At 36.8% G+C, this 20792-nt stretch overlaps 1 protein-coding gene across 3 annotated transcripts in view; it reads left to right on the top strand.

Moving 5' to 3' along the window:
- LOC106669218 (meckelin) overlaps positions 1–18786 on the top strand; it is a 37698-nt gene extending 18912 nt beyond the window's left edge. For 2 of the 3 annotated variants that reach the window (XM_014398535.2, XM_024226428.1), the window contains 10 exons: positions 4449–4733; positions 6086–6292; positions 14578–14718; positions 14785–14918; positions 15201–15266; positions 15409–15589; positions 15871–15993; positions 17280–17382; positions 17464–17606; positions 17701–18786. In XM_014398535.2, coding sequence (XP_014254021.1) covers positions 4449–4733; positions 6086–6292; positions 14578–14718; positions 14785–14918; positions 15201–15266; positions 15409–15589; positions 15871–15993; positions 17280–17382; positions 17464–17606; positions 17701–17781 — 1464 coding nt within the window. In that variant the 3' untranslated portion in view covers positions 17782–18786. The remainder of the gene's footprint in view (positions 1–4448; positions 4734–6085; positions 6293–14577; positions 14719–14784; positions 14919–15200; positions 15267–15408; positions 15590–15870; positions 15994–17279; positions 17383–17463; positions 17607–17700) is intronic. The other variant, XM_014398536.2, reaches the window with a different exon arrangement.
- Positions 18787–20792: the final 2006 nt, after the last annotated feature.

Genomic DNA, 20792 nt, shown 5'->3' on the forward strand with positions numbered 1-20792 from the left:
ACCGCGTATGGCCAATCCTCGTCTCCTGCTCAGGTTCTCTGAGGGCCATCTACCGGTCATGCTCTTGACTCGCAAGAGCCTCTCCGACGACCCCGCCCATTGACGCTGCCTCTTTCTTTTATCATATTTTTTACTGTGTGTTTAGCGTCAGGGGGCCTGATTGCGATGGTCCGATCCGGAGGGTGTGGCGTGAGGGCTTTCGCCGCCTCGTCCGCACGTTCGTTACCCTCCAGGCCGACGTGTCCGGGAATCCAGACAACAACCACAGTTTTTCCGATAGGCTCCAGCTCCGCGTATTTCTCGCCACTCCCTCGCTCTACACAGCACAGCCACACCATCGCCGGTCTTGAACCCGCCTGAAAAAATCAGACGAAAACCGGCGTATCTATTTCTAAGTTCAAGGATCTTAGCCTTGTAGAGGTTTGGCGGAGTACACGATTTGAGCAAGTTCGCCAGATCGTCGCGGACGAGTACGGCCGGAAAGGTCCAGGGGGGTGTCGGCCGGTGGACAACCGAGGCACCGTCCCCAGCGCCAATCCGGCCCTCCCTAAGGACTCACCGAAGCGAATACCGAGGGGTCGCGTCCGCGAGCGAAGCCTGTCGTAGACCACTCTGTACTGGCAGTGGAGGATCTTCATAGAGAGGGGGTCCTCCGGCTTGGCCAAGAACCCGGCCGCGTAACCGAGGGTAAGTTGCTCTCTCCGAAGTTCGGGAGGCAAGACCCCCAGCTCGCAGCACAGACTGGCCAAGGGGCTGGTCCTGAACGCCCCCGAGATCGCTCTGAGACCCTGACAATAGAGCCTATCTAGCTTTCTCAGGGGCGTTTTTCGGGCCTAGGAATAAGCCAAACATCCATAAAAGATCCTCGAACAAAGCAGCGAGTCAAAATTTTTTAACAGAATCTCCCTGTCCGCTCCCTCCCCCCTAAAGTGACCAACAAATCTCAAAATTGAGAGGGTTTTCCTACTCTGGACCTCGACGGCGTCGATGTGTGCCTGCCATCTCAACTCATGTGCAGTTGGGAAACCGTTAAATGAATAAATTAATAAATAAAGTGGAAGGCAAGATGCTTTTTCAATGTCACTAGGTACAATTTTCTTTATTTAATCTTGGCCGCTAATTTTTCTACCAGTCTTTAATAAACTCAAGGTGTTCTTGGATGTAAAAGGTCGCTTGGACCGGGCTAGAAGATAAAATTGCGGTATCATCCGCGAAGATTGTAACGATGGTGATGGGATGTATAGGCAAGTCATCATAATAAATGGTATATGGGATGGGACCAAGAATGCTCCCTTATGGGACGCCAGCTTTTATTGGCCTGATGTCTGGTGTTACAACCTTCCTTTTGCTGCTGCAACGTACGTTGGCGGTAGCTCAGAGGAGAAGGAGAGAGTTGAATGGCGAGACGTGATGGTCGGTGAGAGAGTGGCGCAAATCTATTTACAAATATAACGTTAAATTGGGCGCCACGGTATTGTTGTAAACGGGTCAACACCGAAACCCAAGAAGAAAAGAAAAAGAAAAGAAGAACAGGAAAAAAAGAGAAAGAGAAAAGGAAACACGTATACGGCTCCCGTGTTGTCCCCGTGTAGCACTTCTTGCTACTCTTTCTTCTTGTTCGATGAATCGTGCTTCCACCCAATGTGTGGGAAGTAACCTTCTTTACCTTTAGCAAGCTTCTTGCTCCTCTGGCAGTTAATTCATTAACACATTTAATGTTATTTAGGGTTTATATTATGATGAAAAAAAGAGGACAAAATACAACTAACATTCTATTTAGAACTAAATTTATATATTTTTTATATGAAACTAATACAAACGGATACATACACTTAATAACTAAATTCCCGTATTATCAGGCCTGATGATCACCCGCCTTCTTTTTTCGAATCTCGAACCCGGAGCCCACAGCCTCGAACCCAGTGCCCTTCAAGGCAAAATCTTTCTCCCATGCCGCGAAATGCTTCTTGCTTCTCGCTGAGAATTCTCGCTGAGCTTCTCGCTACGATTCGATCTGTCTCTATTCTAGACTTTATTAACTTTTTTTCCGAAGAAAAATGTAATACTGAGTACTACTAGCCGCACCTAAATCTGAAGCAGCGGCTGAAGTAAATGTATATTACTAACAGAAAAAATAAACTTTATTTTCAACTGTTCGACGTTTTTGGCCTTCATTCGTGATTGAACCTGACCCTCTTAGAATTTCATCGTTCGTTGATTGCGGAATAGTTTGATGGCGAGCAGTTACATTTTATTATACAATATATTATACCCTGACAGGTCAAAAATTCCACCTACTTGTAATATAGATTGATTTATACATATTTTTATATATTAATCAAAGTTTCACGTTTTTTAACGTTTAATAATTGACTCTTTGTCTAAAAAAGGAAAAAAATGTAAATTGCTAAGGAAAATGAAAAATGAAAAAATAAGACGGACAGATAAAATTTGTTTTAATTTTGTTTTATATTTTTAATTATCATATATTTTCAGTATCGCGTATTTTCTACTCTTGCCTTAATTACATCTCGAAGACGCTCGGCATACTTTCTACCAGAGTGGAAATGTCTCTGTGCTGGAGGTTAGCCCATTCTTAACGAAGAGTCCTTTCAAGATCGTGGAGTGTATCAGGAAGTGATGGAAGTGCTCTTATTCGTCTTTTGAGTTATCCCGTAAATGTTCGATGGGGTTCAAGTCTGGAGAACGGGTTGGCCCTGATGTTATGCTGTTGAAGGTACGTTTGTACTATGCGAGCGACATGTGGGCGGGCATTATCGTGCATAAGAATAGGATTGTCGCTGATTTCATCGAGGGTAGGCAACGCATGATGTTCCAAAATTTCATCCACATAGCGACTGGCCGTCAGACATTTTCTATAGACAACAACAAACTCTGTGCGACTCTCCATTGGAATTCCCGCCCACACCGTCACTGAGCTACATTGAAAAGTTTGGCTCTGGGAATAATTACATACAGGCTTCGTACCTTTCAATACACCTTCTCCACACTCTTTCAAGCCCATCTGGAGATAGTAGAGCAAATCTAAACTCATGTGGAAAAAGTACTACAGACCAATTGTCCACCAATTGTGGCTGTGTTCTCGAGCAGATGCGAGGAGTGCATTTCTGGTCAATTCTGGTCCTTTTACGTGGCGAAAAGCCATCAGTCCATACTGATTTAATCTTCTTCGAGCAGTACTTAAGAAATTCGTACACCTCGAACTTCCTGGTGCTGATGAATCGCTTGAACAATAGTAACTGTGGTTTGTTAACCCTCGAGCATCCAGAACCGGGCCTTCTATGGTAGGACCAAGTTTCTCGAAAACGTCTAACGGCGTCTCGCAGAGTTTCGTAGGGAACTCCGATGGCAATAGCCGCGTACCAGATGGAACGTCCATCATCAATAAGTGCCACACCATGCGCAACATCCTCAGCACTAAGTAGCATTTTTAGGTTTAAAAATTGAATGTAAGAAAACAAAGATGAAAACTGAACAGATTGCTTCAGAGTACAAATGAGACTGAACATTCCGTAAAAAGTAAACATTGAAAAATCCTTTATCCTTGTTTTGGATGATTGGGTTTACGTCTAATTAATTTATAGTCCAATTTAAAACATATATAAACAAATATTTATTGATAAAAACAATGAGACAAATTAAGTGGAGAATTTTCTTTTATCGAGAAAATGGAAAAAAATCAATTTGGCGGAAATTTTTTGCCTGTCAGTGTATTTCCTTCACGTTTGTTATAGGCCACAATAAGTTTGCTATATTGTTTAATTTTTTAAGGAATTGAAAAAACAAAACATAACTTATTGCAATATTCGAAAGTAGGCTTACACATAAAAAAATTACATGAAAAATATCGCCGCAAGATATTTTCAGCTAACGATGCGCAATCACAGTACGTGCGATTCTGGTGGAAAAAATCCTGGTAAGGTAAACCGCAGAAACCTTCTTCTGCTGCATGAGAACGAAAAGCCACACATGTCACGTCGGGCCAACTTAAAAATTAACGAACCGGACATCGTCCTACCTTATCCAGTATACAGCCCCAACCTCGCTCCTTCGAATTACCACTTGTTTGTATTTTATGGGGACAAACATTCAAGCTTGTGGAAAAAGTTTTTATTAGTCCTGTTTTCCTCCTATAAAGGATAACGTGAATAATGAGAGATATATATTTTATTTAAAAAAGCAAAATATCTTTAACACTTGACAACAATGGTATCGATGTGGCAGAAATATTTGTATTGTCTGTCTTAAACAGCCGCATAGGCAATGATCGATACAAATAATGCAAGTAATGAGAGAATTTCAGCACTTTTTTTCACCAAATTTAATTTTATGTTTGTCGGCTAACTTTGGTCTACAGCTGCTGTTGTTTGACCCACACGTCAAAATACACAATTTAAGTTAGTGGAAATAAAAATATTTTATTTCAGATCGGTCTTGGCATATTATGTTCAGCGTCTGTAATCTGGTCTCTCATACGGGCTTGGGCCTACACGAGAAGGTCAGGGCAAAGGCCGATCGACTTGATAGCCGTCCTTCATGTGTGCATCATCGCCTGTGGTCATCTGGCGAATGTGTTTTTTTTTGTCATATCAATAACAGCTTTGCACGCCTTTGTTTACTATAAATGGCAGGCAGTAGCACACGTTCTGCTTCCATCGGCAAGGCTGCAATACCTGGTGAGAACGTACGTGATCGTCTCTTTCCCGTTAAAAGTGAGTATAACATATTGTCCACACAACCATTATCATATTTCAGATCACATTATCATATTTATTTTCTTTCATGTAGTAGAAAAGTTACATTTTTTCAAGAGACACCTTCATTTGCGTTATTTTTAATTTAATTTCCTTCAACAATAGTTCAACATGATTGTTCCTCATAGCAAACATTACAATACCCAATTGTCATATAGAAAAATGTGCCGGTAAACTTTTCACTGATTGGATATGATGTTCATCGAACGCGTTCCACAGCTTTTTTGGAACGGCTGTAACTCTAGAGCGACAGTGGCTTAACCCTTTATCTCCGGTGGATTATTTATTGCGTTATTTCCATCACATAATCCGTTATCTTCCATGTACGGCCATACGCACACCTGGGGCGTCTTATTTCACTAACTAATAAGATAACCCATGTTCTGGAGCCTCGCGTTTCCACCTTTTCCGCCTTAAAGTTTAAATAAACCCAGTCCTCTTGGCAATAATGGACTTTGAGATACCCTACTACTAATCTTATATTCGAGTATTCGCGAGGCATTACATTTATTGTCCTTGCTTTTACAACACGTTTCACACCAGAAAATAAACCTTCAATGTTAACAACTAATTTGTCTTCATTTTCTCTATTTATTGTTCTTGCTATTGCTGTTAGATGACAGAGAAATGTTTTCTTCAGTCTTGAATGACTTGCCTCCTTTACAAAATTAACTATGGACTAACCATATTTAGTGTATTGTTGTGGCATGGTTGGGACGTACATGGATAACGTAAACAGTTTTGTTTAAAGTGTTAGAAGTATCAAACATTTTTTTTACTCACGAATACTTGGGACGAAAAAACAAATTCCATTGTTAACTGTCAAGCTTTCGACCTATTCCAAGGTTGTCAACAGGGCAAAACATGTCTACAAAATGACATAATTAAGTTTTTAATAAATGGCTTCAAATTTCTGTCAAGATAGACTTAGTCCCAACATAGTCAAGGACACCTTAAAATGGGTCGAAAGCTTGGCAGATAACAATAGAATTTATTTTTTCATCCAGACCGTACCGAGTTCCAGAGTACTTGTGGAAAAGGTAAAAAGTCTGATTTCCCCTACATTTTGGGCACTGCATCTGTGGTGCATATTGGTGCTTGTTCTAGTCAGCAGCAACAGTTATTACCAAAAGATTCTTGATCAAAAGATATGCTATCCTTGATATCATTTGCCCTTATACTTCGTCATATATGTGTTATCACTGATCTGTGTCTTTATCCTCAACTTTTGGAATTTAAATTTAACTCATTTAAGTAACCTGTAGGGATCATATTTGCACACATTTTTAACACTAGTTTTTTTCTTACAGGCATTTGAAATTTTTGTTCTGATCTGGCATCATGTGACAGTGGACATATTTCTTATTGACTGGGAACAACCGAGAGCACAAAAGCAGACTATATTCGATGTTAGTGCGTGGAGGACGTACTTTGTAGCTAACAAGTGGGGGGAAATTCAAACAGTTAGGAAGACCAGCGTGCTCTTGCAGCTATGCTTAGTTGTTTTTGTTTTAAAGGTAAGGTACATTTCCAGGAAAATAATTTATACATTCTTCATTGGCCAAAATCTATGTGTCAACTGTATAAATTTGTGAAGTTGTTCTGGTGGAATTTGGAAATGGTTCCGTCATTTGTCAATTGATTAGGATGACCAGGAATTCCCAACAAGCATGGAAAGCATATAGCTGTCTTTTTCTATATTATTATAATTGCAATTGAGAGGGGGCGTCGGTGGCCGCAAGGTTTAGTCTTTGACACGGCGCTCATCACTGTAAGGTAAAGGTCCCGGGTTCGAATCCAGCGGCCCTGCATTCGAACCCGACATACTTACAAATGGGCTTATTTTCAAAAACACCGGCACCCTGAGGGTTTATATGACCTCTGCTGTTGCGAACCCTCGTAAAAAAAGAAAAAAAAAATGCAAATGAGGATTTTTGGATTAATATGCTAGTTAGTATTTTAGCAACAACATAGCAAAAGCCTCTTACTCAGAAACTGCGATTATCTCACTTCCGACTGTTGTCTCACTACTCCTAAAGAAATTAAAGAAAAAATCAATTCAAGAAAAAGTAAGATATCACCAGACCTAGACAATATCCAAAACATTTTGTTACCAAAAATTATCACGAAAAGCCGTAGTATTCCTTACTAATCTGTTCAACAAATGTCTAACACTAGGTTAATTCCCGACTCTCTGGAAAACAGCTATAGTTGTTCTGATTCTGAAACCTGCAAAATTACTCAGTGACCACTACAGGCAGATTAGTCTGCTTAGCACGTCAAGTAAAGTATTCGAATGAGTACTGTTAGCTCAGGGCAATCGTTATTTGGATGTCCACCAGATCATCTTATATGAGCAGTTTGGGTTCTGGCCAGGAATCTCTCTACTACCGCCCAATTAGCTACAGTTGTTGATGACTTAACTGTGTCGTTTAACCAACGTAAGCACACTCGCTTGGTTTTGATGGACATCCAAAAGATTTTTTTTATAGTTTGTCATGCTGGAGTGATAAGCAGGCTGATAGACTACAGCCACATACCTCATTAAAACATTGACTCATTTTTATAAGATAGCAAATTTCGAATCTCTCTCAACTCAACCCTGTATCAATGTGACGCATCTGCCGGTGTCCCACAGAGATCCTTAATAACTCCTGTTCTATTTTTTCAACTTTTCAATACAAAACCTAAAAATTACAGACTGGCCTTGTACACTGATGAAATTGTCAACTACACTTCGTCCTGGAGAGTCGATACAATAGTCAACAGACTTACAAAGGCCATGTCATTTATTTGCAGTTCTATAACAAATGGAACATTAAAATAAATTCCAACAACAACGGAGGCTGTTATCCTCTATACTATGCACAGGCCGGTTTTGTATCGACGTGTCGACTTGGGATAGGGAAATACCTTGGTCTGCTGCTGGTAACTACTTTGGGGTAATACTTCATAGTAATAGTAAACTAACTTTCGCCGCTCATGAAAGGGATAGAGTGAATAAAGGCAAATGTGCAATTCCTGTCTTATATAACAGCATACGTTCTGGACAGTGGCTCGACAAAGGAGAAGCAGTAGTACATGGTCTAGAGCTCCCAACTCATCAAAAAAAGGTGATGGTGACTCTTTGGTAGGCTTCATTTAAGCTGATTTATTACAGAAACAATCGATGCCGAATTGTATTGCTCCTAAATTGAAGCAATGTACCAGACATTTGCATTATTGAAGCCATCTTTGGCCAATGGCCGATTCTGTTACACGACAAGCTCAGCCCCATGGATCAGATGTGACAACCCGAAAACAGATCTTAGTTATGAGGTTCTGGCCCGCCTTCCCATTCTACAGACCTCTCCCCTACCGACTACCATTTTTTCAGAGACGCGAACAAAGTTTTACAATATTCAAAATTTAATGATCGAAAGTCCCTAGAAAATGCGTTTACGGAACTTGTTAATATTAAAGACTCAAAAGTCTGTGCAGAGGATATAGCGAAGTTGCCATCAACTTTAGAGAAGTATCTTGAGAGTGATGGAGCGTATTTTAATTAATAAAAAAGGTTTAAATATATTTAATTGCTTTTATTTTATAGCCATCAACCTGCGTTATTTTCCGGACAACCCAATAACTTGTTTTTTGATGTAGTATTTAGAAAAAAATTAAATTCAAAAGCAGGTTATAGTATAAACTGGCGTACTATGCAAATTTGTGTAAATTATTGTAAATATTTTTGAACAAAGATTTTATCTATCTAAACAGTTAAAGGGCGATGTAGAAAGGGGTTATGATTTGCTGGAAAGCAGTAATTTACCAGACTCATACAACAGGACATAGTGCAACGAAAGCACAGTTTCATAGAGATAAGTGTGCGTAATTATAATCTGACTCAAACGCTAATTGTTAATTACTCCGTAACAATTACATCCAGGGAAGAAATTATATTTATTAAAATTTTATTGAGATAAGAATTGGGCTATTGGCAGTTCTCCAGATTGGGGACGAGGGGTGTTTTGACGGTGTTTTGAGTTTGTTCCAGATGGCAAAGCTGTTAACATTATGCCGAACAGCTTGAAAAAGTTTATTCAGTTATAAGGAAACCTTAATCAAGCAAAAAATCCAAGGTTTTCTTCCAGAAGGTTGAGACTGGTCTTTCGCGTTCGAATTAGGGAAAGTTACGATTTTTAATTTAATTTTTCTGTTTTGTTCATTACATTGAAGAAATAAAGGTGGAAGGTGAGTTCCGAATTCACATAACAGCACCGATAGTAAAAGTGCCAGTTTGTTGAAATAAATAAAGCACTCAGTTTTAATTAATACATTTGCTCTTCTTAGACCGTTAACGTGTAAGTTTATTTTTATAATGCAAGCATCCTGTAGTGTAAAATTTGTGGAAATGTTTTGGTCTTCATTGAAACATTGTTTATACCCAGAGCTAGCCGAAGTCGACGCCAATCGGTCCGATCGATAAATGAGGTGCTAGCGTAGTCTCGTAATGACTACCGACTGCATTCTCATTTCAAACATCTTTCTTTTCAGCTTATAGTTAAAGTTTGATTAACAAAGTAACGTGCTTGAATTTACCGGTAAAGCAAAATCTTTTTTTATTGAGTAAACCGAGTCTTTTAAAGATAACATTTTAAAGTAAAACATTGTTATTCCTTTTTTCATATTTTCCTTTCAATATTTAAACTTAAATGCATTTAAAACTTAAAACTTAAATGCACTTGTTTTGAGTGTTTATTTATTTATATGTGAATATATTTTGATAAACAGCCCGTACTTCGGTATATTATTGTCTCATTTTAATGTAATAATCGACAAGTGGGACACAATGAAGACCAGTTTTAAAACATGCTGGTTTCGGAAAATCAAAAAAATTAGTACGTCGTTATAAGATGATTTATTTAAGAATGATTACGAATTTACAAAGTAAAAAGAAGGTGTATAAAAGCATGACATACAGAAGAAAATTAACGATAAAGCAATCTTATATACAAAACAGAATTACATTAAAATATTGCATTTAATAAAAAATAAAAATAAATTGAATTAACTGCATTGAAATATTGAAAAAAAATTAAACTAAATATAACATAAGGCAAGATTTATAATTAAATTTATTATTTAAATAATATCTGTAACGCCAAGTGGAGTGGGCATAATTTACAAGAATCAAACTGTCGACAGTGTTTAGCATTTATTTTACATTTGTTTCTGTTAAAGGACGGATACCAAGGTTTCGCATTCTGAATTCACTAATAGTGGACATATAACCAAAGAATGATCCACATCCTCTCTTGGCCTTTAGCTTCAGATTGAACCAATTGGGTAAAATTTAGGTAAAGTAATTCACTTACTTCATTTTAAATAGCCAACACCGTTTTTGGCTTCTCGGGCGAGTTTGGCCCCGGATTGTGGGATGGATGCGGACTTTTCCATGGGCCCTAGATGCCGGGTAGATGGTTTTTATCCGCATCCATCTGGAACAATCTGTGACAAAGTAAAAGAAGGGTAGAAGGATCTTATGCAGAGAAGAGGCCTGGCGTCCTTCCCGGTCGGCGCTCGTGGGGTTCGGTCTCGGCGGGGTCGGGCTGTGGACTGTCCGCGGGCCCACTAACAGGAATGGCTAGATATAGAAAAAAAAAAATTGGGAATGAAAATAATTTACATTCATTGGCCAGCTATATATAGAAGGCCAAACTTTTCCCGATATATAATTCTCATTTGCACTATAAATTTGATAGTTGGTTCTTCCAGAGAGATACATCATCTAAGGAAAGACTGAAATATTTAGCAACGGTATTTTTCAAAAAGATTCAACCGACTGTGAAACCAAAAAAGTCGTATTTTAGTGCGTCGCATTATATTGGAAATTTTCTATACCCGTAGTGATACACTACGTATATTATACGGGTTGATTCACAAACTATGTGCCAAACTCAAAATGATTCTTCAGCTTATTTGCAACAAAAAATATTCTGTACGTTTTTTAAAAATTCTCAATAGTTTCGGAGATATTTATAAATAGGTTTCTTTTCTCAAAAACGATGGTTTTTTAGGTTAAAATCGTCATAACATTTTGCTCTTTAAGGTATAGCAAATATGATAGCACCATTAGAAAGAGGGATAAATTTCCCATTAAATAGTGATAAAATGATTCCTTTAAGGATTTCATTTTGTGTTTAAACATGAAACAATCCAGTTTTTGTCATTTCAACTAGAGTTTTAATCTGAATTTAAACCTGAGCAATTGGCACCTACGGCAATTTCAAACTTTTGCTACAAATAACCCACGCTGAACGACGACACGATGCACTTAACATATCTCATACAAGCTGGATGGACAAGGAGGAATGTATAGGTTTCTCATGTGTTGACTGAGAAAAATTTATTGGATGGCTTCTCCCTCTTTCAATCCCTCCTAAAACGCAATGCAAACGACCCTGTTAAAAATGTTAACTGCGGATGAAAATTGATTCCATTACAACAATGTTCAGAGACGAATCTCATTGGTTAAACGCAGCGTCACACCTTCAAGGCAGAAATTGTTAGCGTCACAGCTTCAAGGCAGAAATTGTTAGAGCTTGGCTGGGATGCACTACCAGGGGTGTATTCGCCTGACATCGCCCCTTCATATTTTAACTTGTTTTTTCAAATTCAGGGTCGCTGAGATCCGATCCTGCCCCTTCCATTGATGAGTGCCGTGTCAATTTCTTTCAATTGCGGCAACCGGTCCCCTTAGGAATCAGAAAAAGTCCAGAGGCGACGGTGGGGATCGAACCCACGACCGCGGGATCTACTACCCGAGAGTCTGACGCCTTAACCACTCGGCTACCGCCCCCCCCCCCATTACATTTATATTTTCACTTATCCAGAGATGGATCGAGAACTTAGTGGGTCAGGAGTGCTCGGGAGCTTAGTGTGTCTGGATGAATCAAGAACTTGACGGGTTAGTATGGATTGAGAGCTGAGTTGGCTAGGATGAATCGACGAGAGCTAAGTGTGACAAAATGGATGAGAGCTTAGTGGACAGTATGAATGGAAACGTAGTAGGGCAGGTTAGATCGATAGCTTGGTGTGTCAGTATGGATTGAGAGAGCAGTTGGTCAGGATGAATTATAGATTACTGGGACAGAATGGATCGAGGGCTTAGTAGATGAGTATGGATCGAGAGCTTAGTGTAGAACCTTTTGGTCAGTTCGTTGTCCATTTGACCGAGAACTTTTGATTCAAAGGATTGGATGCGCTGCATGTTGGATAACTTGGGAGAGCCTCACAGTTCCAATTCGTATGTTGCAGTAATGTCTTTTATCAAGTTAGTTGAGTTTTGTCGGTAAAAACACGGTTCTAATATTGGTGGGAATTGCACATCAGACTGCTGTCTAGTCATAGTTCAAACTACCTAACGTCAGTGGAAGCCGGTTGCTGCTTGATTGTGATTATACAGTGGTAGCACTATTGATTAAGTAAGTATATATACTTACTATTAATTAACAGAATTTGAAATTTGGATTATATTTTTATTGTCGTTGGTAAAGATTTATAATTGATTTGTAGTACCTCTCATTGTTTTGTGGTACTGTTGTTAAGTCTGACCTCCGTTATTAGTCCAGCCACTTATGATATTTTTACGCTCGGCATTGCCTTAATTTAACTCGCATTTGAACCGCCTATTCTTGCTCATGGTCTAGTCAGAGTGATAATTCTTACTTATTATGTTTTAGTTGTGAATTTAACATTTGAACTATTAATTTGTGGGTAGATATTGGATAATTCGTAAATTTGCCATTTTTCAGCGTTCTACCTCTTCCGCGTATGTATCGCCAGTTTTGAACGACATTGAATATTATCAAATACGCTTTTGGGACGGATCCATGATAATTCTGTGATAGATGTCGTGTAATTAGAACCATCCATGTAACGGCGGCAAACTCATTAAATCTAAATGATGTGTTCTTTGAACCCATTTGGGAGTTCCCTACTGGGTTGCTTCAACAACAAGTACGATCGACACAAATAGAAACTTCACACTCAAATCCCTTCAATAAATTAAAGATGCACTCAACAAACGACATACGATCATGAATTTTAAATAATTTAACCGTAGAATTTTGCCTGAAAAAACGCAAACTTGGTGTTATATTATAACGCAGTATAATTCTTGCCAAACTACTTGCACAAGAGAAAAATATATTACACAATTTCACTGAAAATCCACTCTAAAATTTACAAGAAATACTACGTAGCATAAAGTGTGGCTTGCGTTCTTTAAAAAAACTTTTAATGCACAGTCGTGATAATAAGCAAACCTTTCACACGTTGGTTAAAATAATATTCTTGCCTTGCACGAATGTATTTATTTGTGTGAACGTTTGCGTATGTTCGTAATGAAATATCAAATACTCACATGCAGGCCAAAATAGTCTAGGTGATTTACTTTTAATAAATTTGCAGTGTAATAGGGATGTACGCACTGGCAGAATATAACTCTGGAGACTACCTGATTCTATGAATGTAATATGCTCACCAAGTAGTGTACGTTTCTTATTTATTTTTTATACAGTTGCAGTGTAATTGGGATGAAGTCACTGACGTATTATCAAAACCCTGTAGAATATCCGATTCTGTGAATGTAATTATTTGCGTGAGTGGTTAATATTATGGACATGGTTGGTGTTGGATTTGTTGTGGATATGTCGAGTACTCACATACCTGTCAAATCAATTAGATTAACTAGGATAATATGAGATTTTTTACTCTGAATGTATTTACTGGCGCGAAATGAAGGGAGGAAGTCAAGGTAAATACGCCTTGCTGTCGCCTGCCAACCGTATTTTAACGAAGTTGTAAGGGTCTGCTAGTATCTCGAGAACTCTTGAGCCCCGCCAAACGTAGATTAGGTTTTCATTTAATTAGTATGAATGTGTATTTTAGACTTAGGACATTTTATTTATACGTGGAAGGGCTAAACGTTGAAAATAAAGGTTATTTTCAACGTTAGACAAAACGTGGTTAGCTGACAATGGACCTAGCACCAAGTCGCCCGAAAAAATACTCAAAAAACACAAAAACGAAATCAATTACATTACCAAACTAATAATAGCAGACAACAGTAACACATAAATCGATTAAAATAAATACGCAAATAAACTCAAACACTAAGGAACTCCATAAGACAGCCAAATTATTATATTATATTTGATATTATAATTAATATATATTTTAAAATGTGCAAAGTGGGTAAAAAGGGCGAAGAATAATTCTTACTTTCGATAACTCAATACAATTTTAATCTAGTGTGACCAGAAAAGTCAGGGCAATAATTATTATATTTAAAATTCCTCTTAACAACAATTATTGTTTTCTTTGACTTTTATGACTACTCTCATCCTTGTAATGTGAAGCATGTTATTAAATATGTAATCCAAGAAGATTTTAAAACTTAACGGAATCCAATTTTTCACCAGCTGTGAGAATCACCTAGGTTGGATTTTTGGGCCAGGGTTAGACCTCGATCTTACCCGTCCTCCCAACGAAAATCCACCTCCATGGCTATGGACAACTAGGCCATTTCAGCGCCCAATTTATTAAATGTATGACTGAAATTTAAAAAGAAGTGTCGACATTGTTAACGGATTGTTTCCTGCTTCTAATGTCGTTTTTGGTAAGAAAAAAATTGTACCATTCTTCACATGGTTCAACCATCGATCAACAGTTTTATAAATATTTCGAATTTTGAGTCCACCTCTGTTTGGAACATCGTTTTAATATTTACATGTAGATATATGTTTTGTTTATTTTTAAGGTGTGTGGTTTAGAACATTGGTCTCTTAACATTCCCGAACTTCATACATCGCCGAATCACGAAGCTAAGCATGCTTCTGAAGATAGGGTATTCAGGTTTGCTCTCTCTGTTGTTGTTTACGTCGGTGTTTATCTGATTCAGGTGAAGATTTTTCCAAAAATTATTACAAGCGATCGAAATGTGTTAAAAATGTATTTATGATTACAGTGGATTTTATTTAGTGGCATATACGAGAGATACATTAAAAACTCTATTCAGGAATTTGTTGATATATGTTCATTGGCGAATATAAGTCTATTTGTATTAGCCCTTGAGAACTACGGGTTTTACGTTCACGGCAGGTAATCAAATTATATTACCTTTCTCATTTATAAATTACTTTACTTACAGTAACATTGATAGTAACATAAACAGGGTAACTTACTAATATAACCCTTGGTTTTTTCAAAACTACTTACCATAGAATCCAAAAATTAAACAGTTTTATTTAGCATAAGTTCTACTTTTAAACATTGCCATAATTACAGTTTTAAAAAAATTTTTAGAAAAGTTATTAGATGATTTTACTTGTCTATAAAATCGTGTTTGTTTATAAATATTATCATTTACATTTTCATTTGCAGATTGATCAAGTCCATTCGAGTGCATGAAAAATTGCGAAAACCATTTGAAAATCGGTTCAGAAAAACGTTAGATATTGTATAAAATAATTAATTAAATCAGATACTGCAAAAACCAAATAGAAAAGCTGATCAATAATTTATTTTTCACTTAAAAACAGTGTCGAGCTTTCTTTCTCCCAATATACTGCATTATGTACATTTTTTTAAGGTCTGCGCACGGATTTTCTGATACTGACATGGCCACATTACGTAAACAACTGAGAAGAGAAGAAGAGGATTTAGTTCGACATCGAGGATTGGTACCTGAGTCAGACCACCAAACTTTCCAAATTTTAATTCCAACCAAGTTACGAGGAATCTACAAATCTCTCCTTACTAACCTTCCTCATGTAAGCTCATTATATTGAACAATAATGTACCTAAGAGAGATCACAATATAAACTTATACAGGATTTACCTATTACTATTAAAAATTTTGTTAGGAAAAACTGTTCGGTTTTCTATTGAGGTCTGTAGGGGATGATAGTCTGATTGTTTCCGATCAATTTGGCCTGCTTTTTCTTTAAATCTTCGCTGTTATGGATGAAACGCGTCTGATAAGCAGACCAAAGACCGGAAACTAACAAACAACACTCACACAAAAAATTAAATTATACCTTGAATATTTCAGGAATTGAGTCGATTCAATATAACTAATTTAAAGAAGGGAAATAAATCTGTTTCTGGATCAGGTGATCATACAATGCAAGCGTACGTGACTGTCAACAGATTTCTCGCAGCCTTCATTGAACACGTAACTACTATTACATTTTTCTATTTTAACTACTATTTTACTTGTATTTATTTATTTTTTGAATTCGTAGAATGGTTAATTGTTCATATTTAGCATAATTTTATCTCCCAACTACAATCCTATCCATCCTCAAGAAAAATGACCTTATTTGGACATTTGGAGTGGAGCTGTGGGGTACCACCATGCTATCTAATAGCCAACTAATCCATGTATTTCAAGTGTTCAGAAGAATTCTCCAAGCTCCTTAGTCAGATTCTTAGATGCTATACCTAGACAGCAGACTGACGTCGAATTAATTAAATGAACATATGAATTAAGAGACAACAACATAACAAGACTTGGACAACTACGAAGACTTAGTTGAACGTCAAAATTCAACTAATTCTGTACATGACATCAGTGCGACAATTTTGGTCATACGGAGTTGAACTGTTAGGTTACATCAAGCTATCCAATATTTTCAACCAAAGAGCTCTGACAAATTTTCAAAGCTCCTTACTACGTTGTTACTATCCACTACGACCTAAATATTACCTTTGGTAAAAAAATTGACCCGTTCTTGCTTACAAAAGTTCCTCACTAAACAATCATCCTAACCCTACAGCACAAGCCCTGCCAGAACTTTCCCATCACAATATGCCGTGAAATTTTCACACAACACTTCAGAGAGAAGTAAACAAAAAAGACAACAAAACTAACCTTATTCAAACTTTACTGCGTCCACCTTGGACATACTGAGTGGGATTGTGGGGTTCTTCCAAGCCATCCAGCAACCAGCATCCAGTGCATTCAATCTTTCCAACCAAAAGTCCTCAGACAAGTCGTCAAAGCTCCTCACTTCGTCACTAGCTCACTATCCACTACGAATGACACAACCTCCCCCTTATCGGACAACAAGTTGAGTACCAGCGTTGGCTATAACACGTGTCTTCCAGGTGCAATGCTGGCACTGTGTAATTGTTGAGTTCAGACTGTATGAAACCAAATCTCAGCGAATAACCTTCATTTTTCCTCGAATGTAAACACTGTTTATCACGAGCAACCTTTGTCGTCACCAATCTGCGACGTTACATGGACAGAAGACTTACTTGGAACCCCACATTCGACTCAAAAGAATAAAACTATAATCTAACTAAATCACTCCAGCAATATTTTAAATACTTTTCTGGGGCATAGACATCTAATAATGAAGACCAAAAAAATCTTTTTTTCATTGCCCAGTTAAGGGTTAAGATTTAGATTTATTATGCAGTTTTTTCACATCACTGTTAATTTTCGTTGTTTAGGCATTAAAGGACTTAGATTATGAAGTGAGAGATAGGCTTTTTATCGAAGCCTTATTAGACATCGAACTTCACGATTCAAAGGTCAAAGGAATATTTTTTAATGGTAATTGTTTAATATTCAATACTGAAATTTACACATACATGTCGACTAAGGGTGGTAATAATTTTAAAATTCTGTTTTCAGATAATGGCCATTCCTTCGACAACGTATTGTATTATGGAAACGAATTATCTCTTTTCACATTCAACCTAATTTTTTTCTGCTTTGTTGAAATTATAGCTCAAAACTATTTATTGGCAGCCATTCTGACTGGTCTGTGTGACGAGGTCGGTTTTTTAATAAATTAAACCATTAGATATTTAAAATTGTCAACAGTCAATGTGTATTAAATGAATTACCGAAAATTGTTTTCTGTTTTAGGCGATTGCCAGGATTCGCAAGTATTGCAGCAGAAAGAATTTCGCGAAAAAAGCGCTGATAGATGAAAATTTTCTACTGTAATTTCAAAAATATTTAAACGGCGAAGTCCTGAATTTTTGTGATATTAACAACGATATGATGTTCTGTGCCTTAGGCACTTCACTTGTGATATGAATCCAATATATGCTTATTATCAGCGTAAATGACTGTGATCCATTGGGCATGTTTATAACGCTGCTTGTGTTTCATAAACCGTTCCATTAACGAGAAATCTCGCATTACAGTTTCACAGGTAGTTATGAAAATGTCCTGTCGAACATAGTCAGGTGGCATAAGGGGATATAAGCACGATGAACCAAATCACTACTTTGATTTATGTGAATTCTGCTGTAGTCAAAAGCCCACGATATCCTTAAAGTTGATGAGCTTCTACAAGATTTGACACATAACAGCCAGGGTGAAAAATCATGAGCTTTCTTTTGGCTTGTGACTGAGCCACTTGTCCTAGGGGAAAAACACATACGGACGATATGGTTTTGTCAATAATAAGAGTATTCCATAGTTTGGTGATAATTCTTCTTCACGTTTTGGAACATTTCTCATCACCAGATGGATGCACTAGCATTCTTAATAACGTCAGATAACCCTGCTGTAAATTCATCCTGACGTACAATTTAGAGTGATTCAGCATCATCGAACACTGAAGGACGACCTTATAGCTCACCGTGATGTTCGCTGTTCCCAGTATTGAAACTCTTAACAAAATTATTAGTAGTTTCTTGTCTTTTCTCAAATCATTTCATATCTTATTTTAATTTATGTCATATCATTAGTTAACAATGTAAGATTCAATTATCCAACGAATAGGTTGGTAGATTTTGTGATATATGTGTAAAATAAAAATCAGTATGTAGAAAGATATTTGAATAATCGCATTATAATTTGTCCTTCCTAAAATACGCAAGATAAATGATTAAATTTTACCGTAGGAATTGGTTTACCTAATTCTGCACAATTAACATGAATGACAATGAAATAATAATATGGATTATTGTAAATTATTTTAATGTTTAAATTTAACAAATGATTATCTGTACATTTTTATTTAATAAATCAGTTACATACAAATTTACTAAAAATAACTTATAGAGTTGATGTCCTTGATATTGCGATCTATCCACCGTCCAATAATTGGCTAGAGGGTGGCGGCAACAGCTGCTTTGGATCTTAACGCAATTTTAAATATCTCCTAGGAAAATTCGGCCGGTACGTGATTCGATTGTAAAATGTAAATTAAGCTTTAACGCGTGTTCGATTCTAACGGACCCTCGGATGAAATATGTTCATTTCAACCTTGTAACGCGGAGTAGCCATGATTATATCCTGTTTTCCCATAGTGGTTCCTATTCGAATAGTTGTTTCAGTGAATGCTAAACTTTGCCGTTATTAGTTTTTTTTAAATGATATTTGAACGACTTTTCCTAGTTAAATATCTTCTATGGTATTTCTGTAACTTCCTTTGTGCTTACAACCTACACAGAAAAACACAAAAAAAGTAATAAAAAACTAAATAAATAAGTCTAGGAATATATTGCATACATATGACACATGTATACATAGCCGTCGAATTGAGGTAAGCCACTGATGGCGATGATGGAGGAACTTTAAAAGCACCTTGTTTTTGGCCACCAATATTTCACTTTAATATACAATGTTAATTAATACACAATACAATTATACATCAATTTACTTGGTACTAACTCACAGGTTATAACTTTCCACGTTTTCTTAACCGGTACCGTCTAGATTCACATGCCAGCTAGATATTAAACACATTTTACTCCACTACTAATTAAGTTGTTTATTACACTAAAATAGCGTTCCAAGTTTTCTTAACCGTTGCAGTCTAGATTCACATGCCAGCTAGATATTAAACACATTTTACTACACTACCAATTAAGTTGTTTATTATATTAAAATAGTGTTCGAAGTTTTCTTAACCGTTGCAGTTTAGATCGTCATGCCGTGTAGATCTCACGACAAGCTCTGGCCGTTACAAGTCAAATAATTTCAACGATTGTGCGAATTGATCAAACCAAAACAATACAATATCAAGTATAAGTAAAGTAATTTATCCACTGATTATTTGGAGATCGTTAGGTGCGGTCTGGTGTGATGTAGGTTAAGAAAAATATTTTCTTTATCGTGCCAACGTTTCGATCTCTATTGAAATCATCTTCAGGGCCTGGGATTTATAAACATCGTTTCAATTATACAAAAAGTATTTGCACTCACTCAAAGTGTTTGTTTTCAGTGTAGATGTGTCATTACATTGTGTCAACTACATAGAAAACAAACTCTTTGAGTGAGTACAAATACGTTGATTGGGTCTAAAATTTCTCTCATTGTATAGATTCATTTTTTCACATCTTACGTATATTTGTATAATTTAAACAATGTCTATAAATCCTAGGCCCTGAAGATGATCTCATTAAAGATCGAAACGTTAGCACGATAAAGAAAATGTTTTTCTAAACCTACGTCACAACAGACAGCATCTCACTATCTCAAAATAATCTAATTAATTAACGGTCACTGAACACTACACATTGTATGTACTTACATACTTACAGTTTTCGCAGAAGTCAAGGAGAATGGTTAATCTTGCATAATGTGGGAACAATGGTGATCCTTTACTTTAGATATATTAATTCAATATCACTAAGAACCAAAAATGACTAGAATAAGGTAACCGAAAGAATCTCTTGGTTAATGAAGTTATAGTATAATCCACCTAAATAATTTTTATAAATGATAGTTATACACTTGATATTGGTAAAATTTTAGAATATGGAAAAACATTTGCTGATTCAGGCTGTTTTATTTTTGCTATAAATAATTCATTTTTAAACCGTAGAGAAAAACGAGATGCATTTGGGGGAAAATGCTGTTAGTGGGAGAATTTGCCATGGGTGGTTGTCAAATGTAGGCGGAACTTTTACACTGATTTTTACATTGATATTAAACTAACAAATTTCTTAGTAGTTGATGTTGGCTAGGCGTATATTTGGTATAAACATACAATTTAACAA

This window comes from Cimex lectularius, unplaced genomic scaffold (genome assembly GCF_000648675.2).
Source record: "Cimex lectularius strain Harlan isolate CLEC.00 unplaced genomic scaffold, Clec_2.1 scaffold28, whole genome shotgun sequence".
Classification (NCBI taxonomy): Eukaryota; Metazoa; Arthropoda; class Insecta; order Hemiptera; family Cimicidae; genus Cimex; species Cimex lectularius.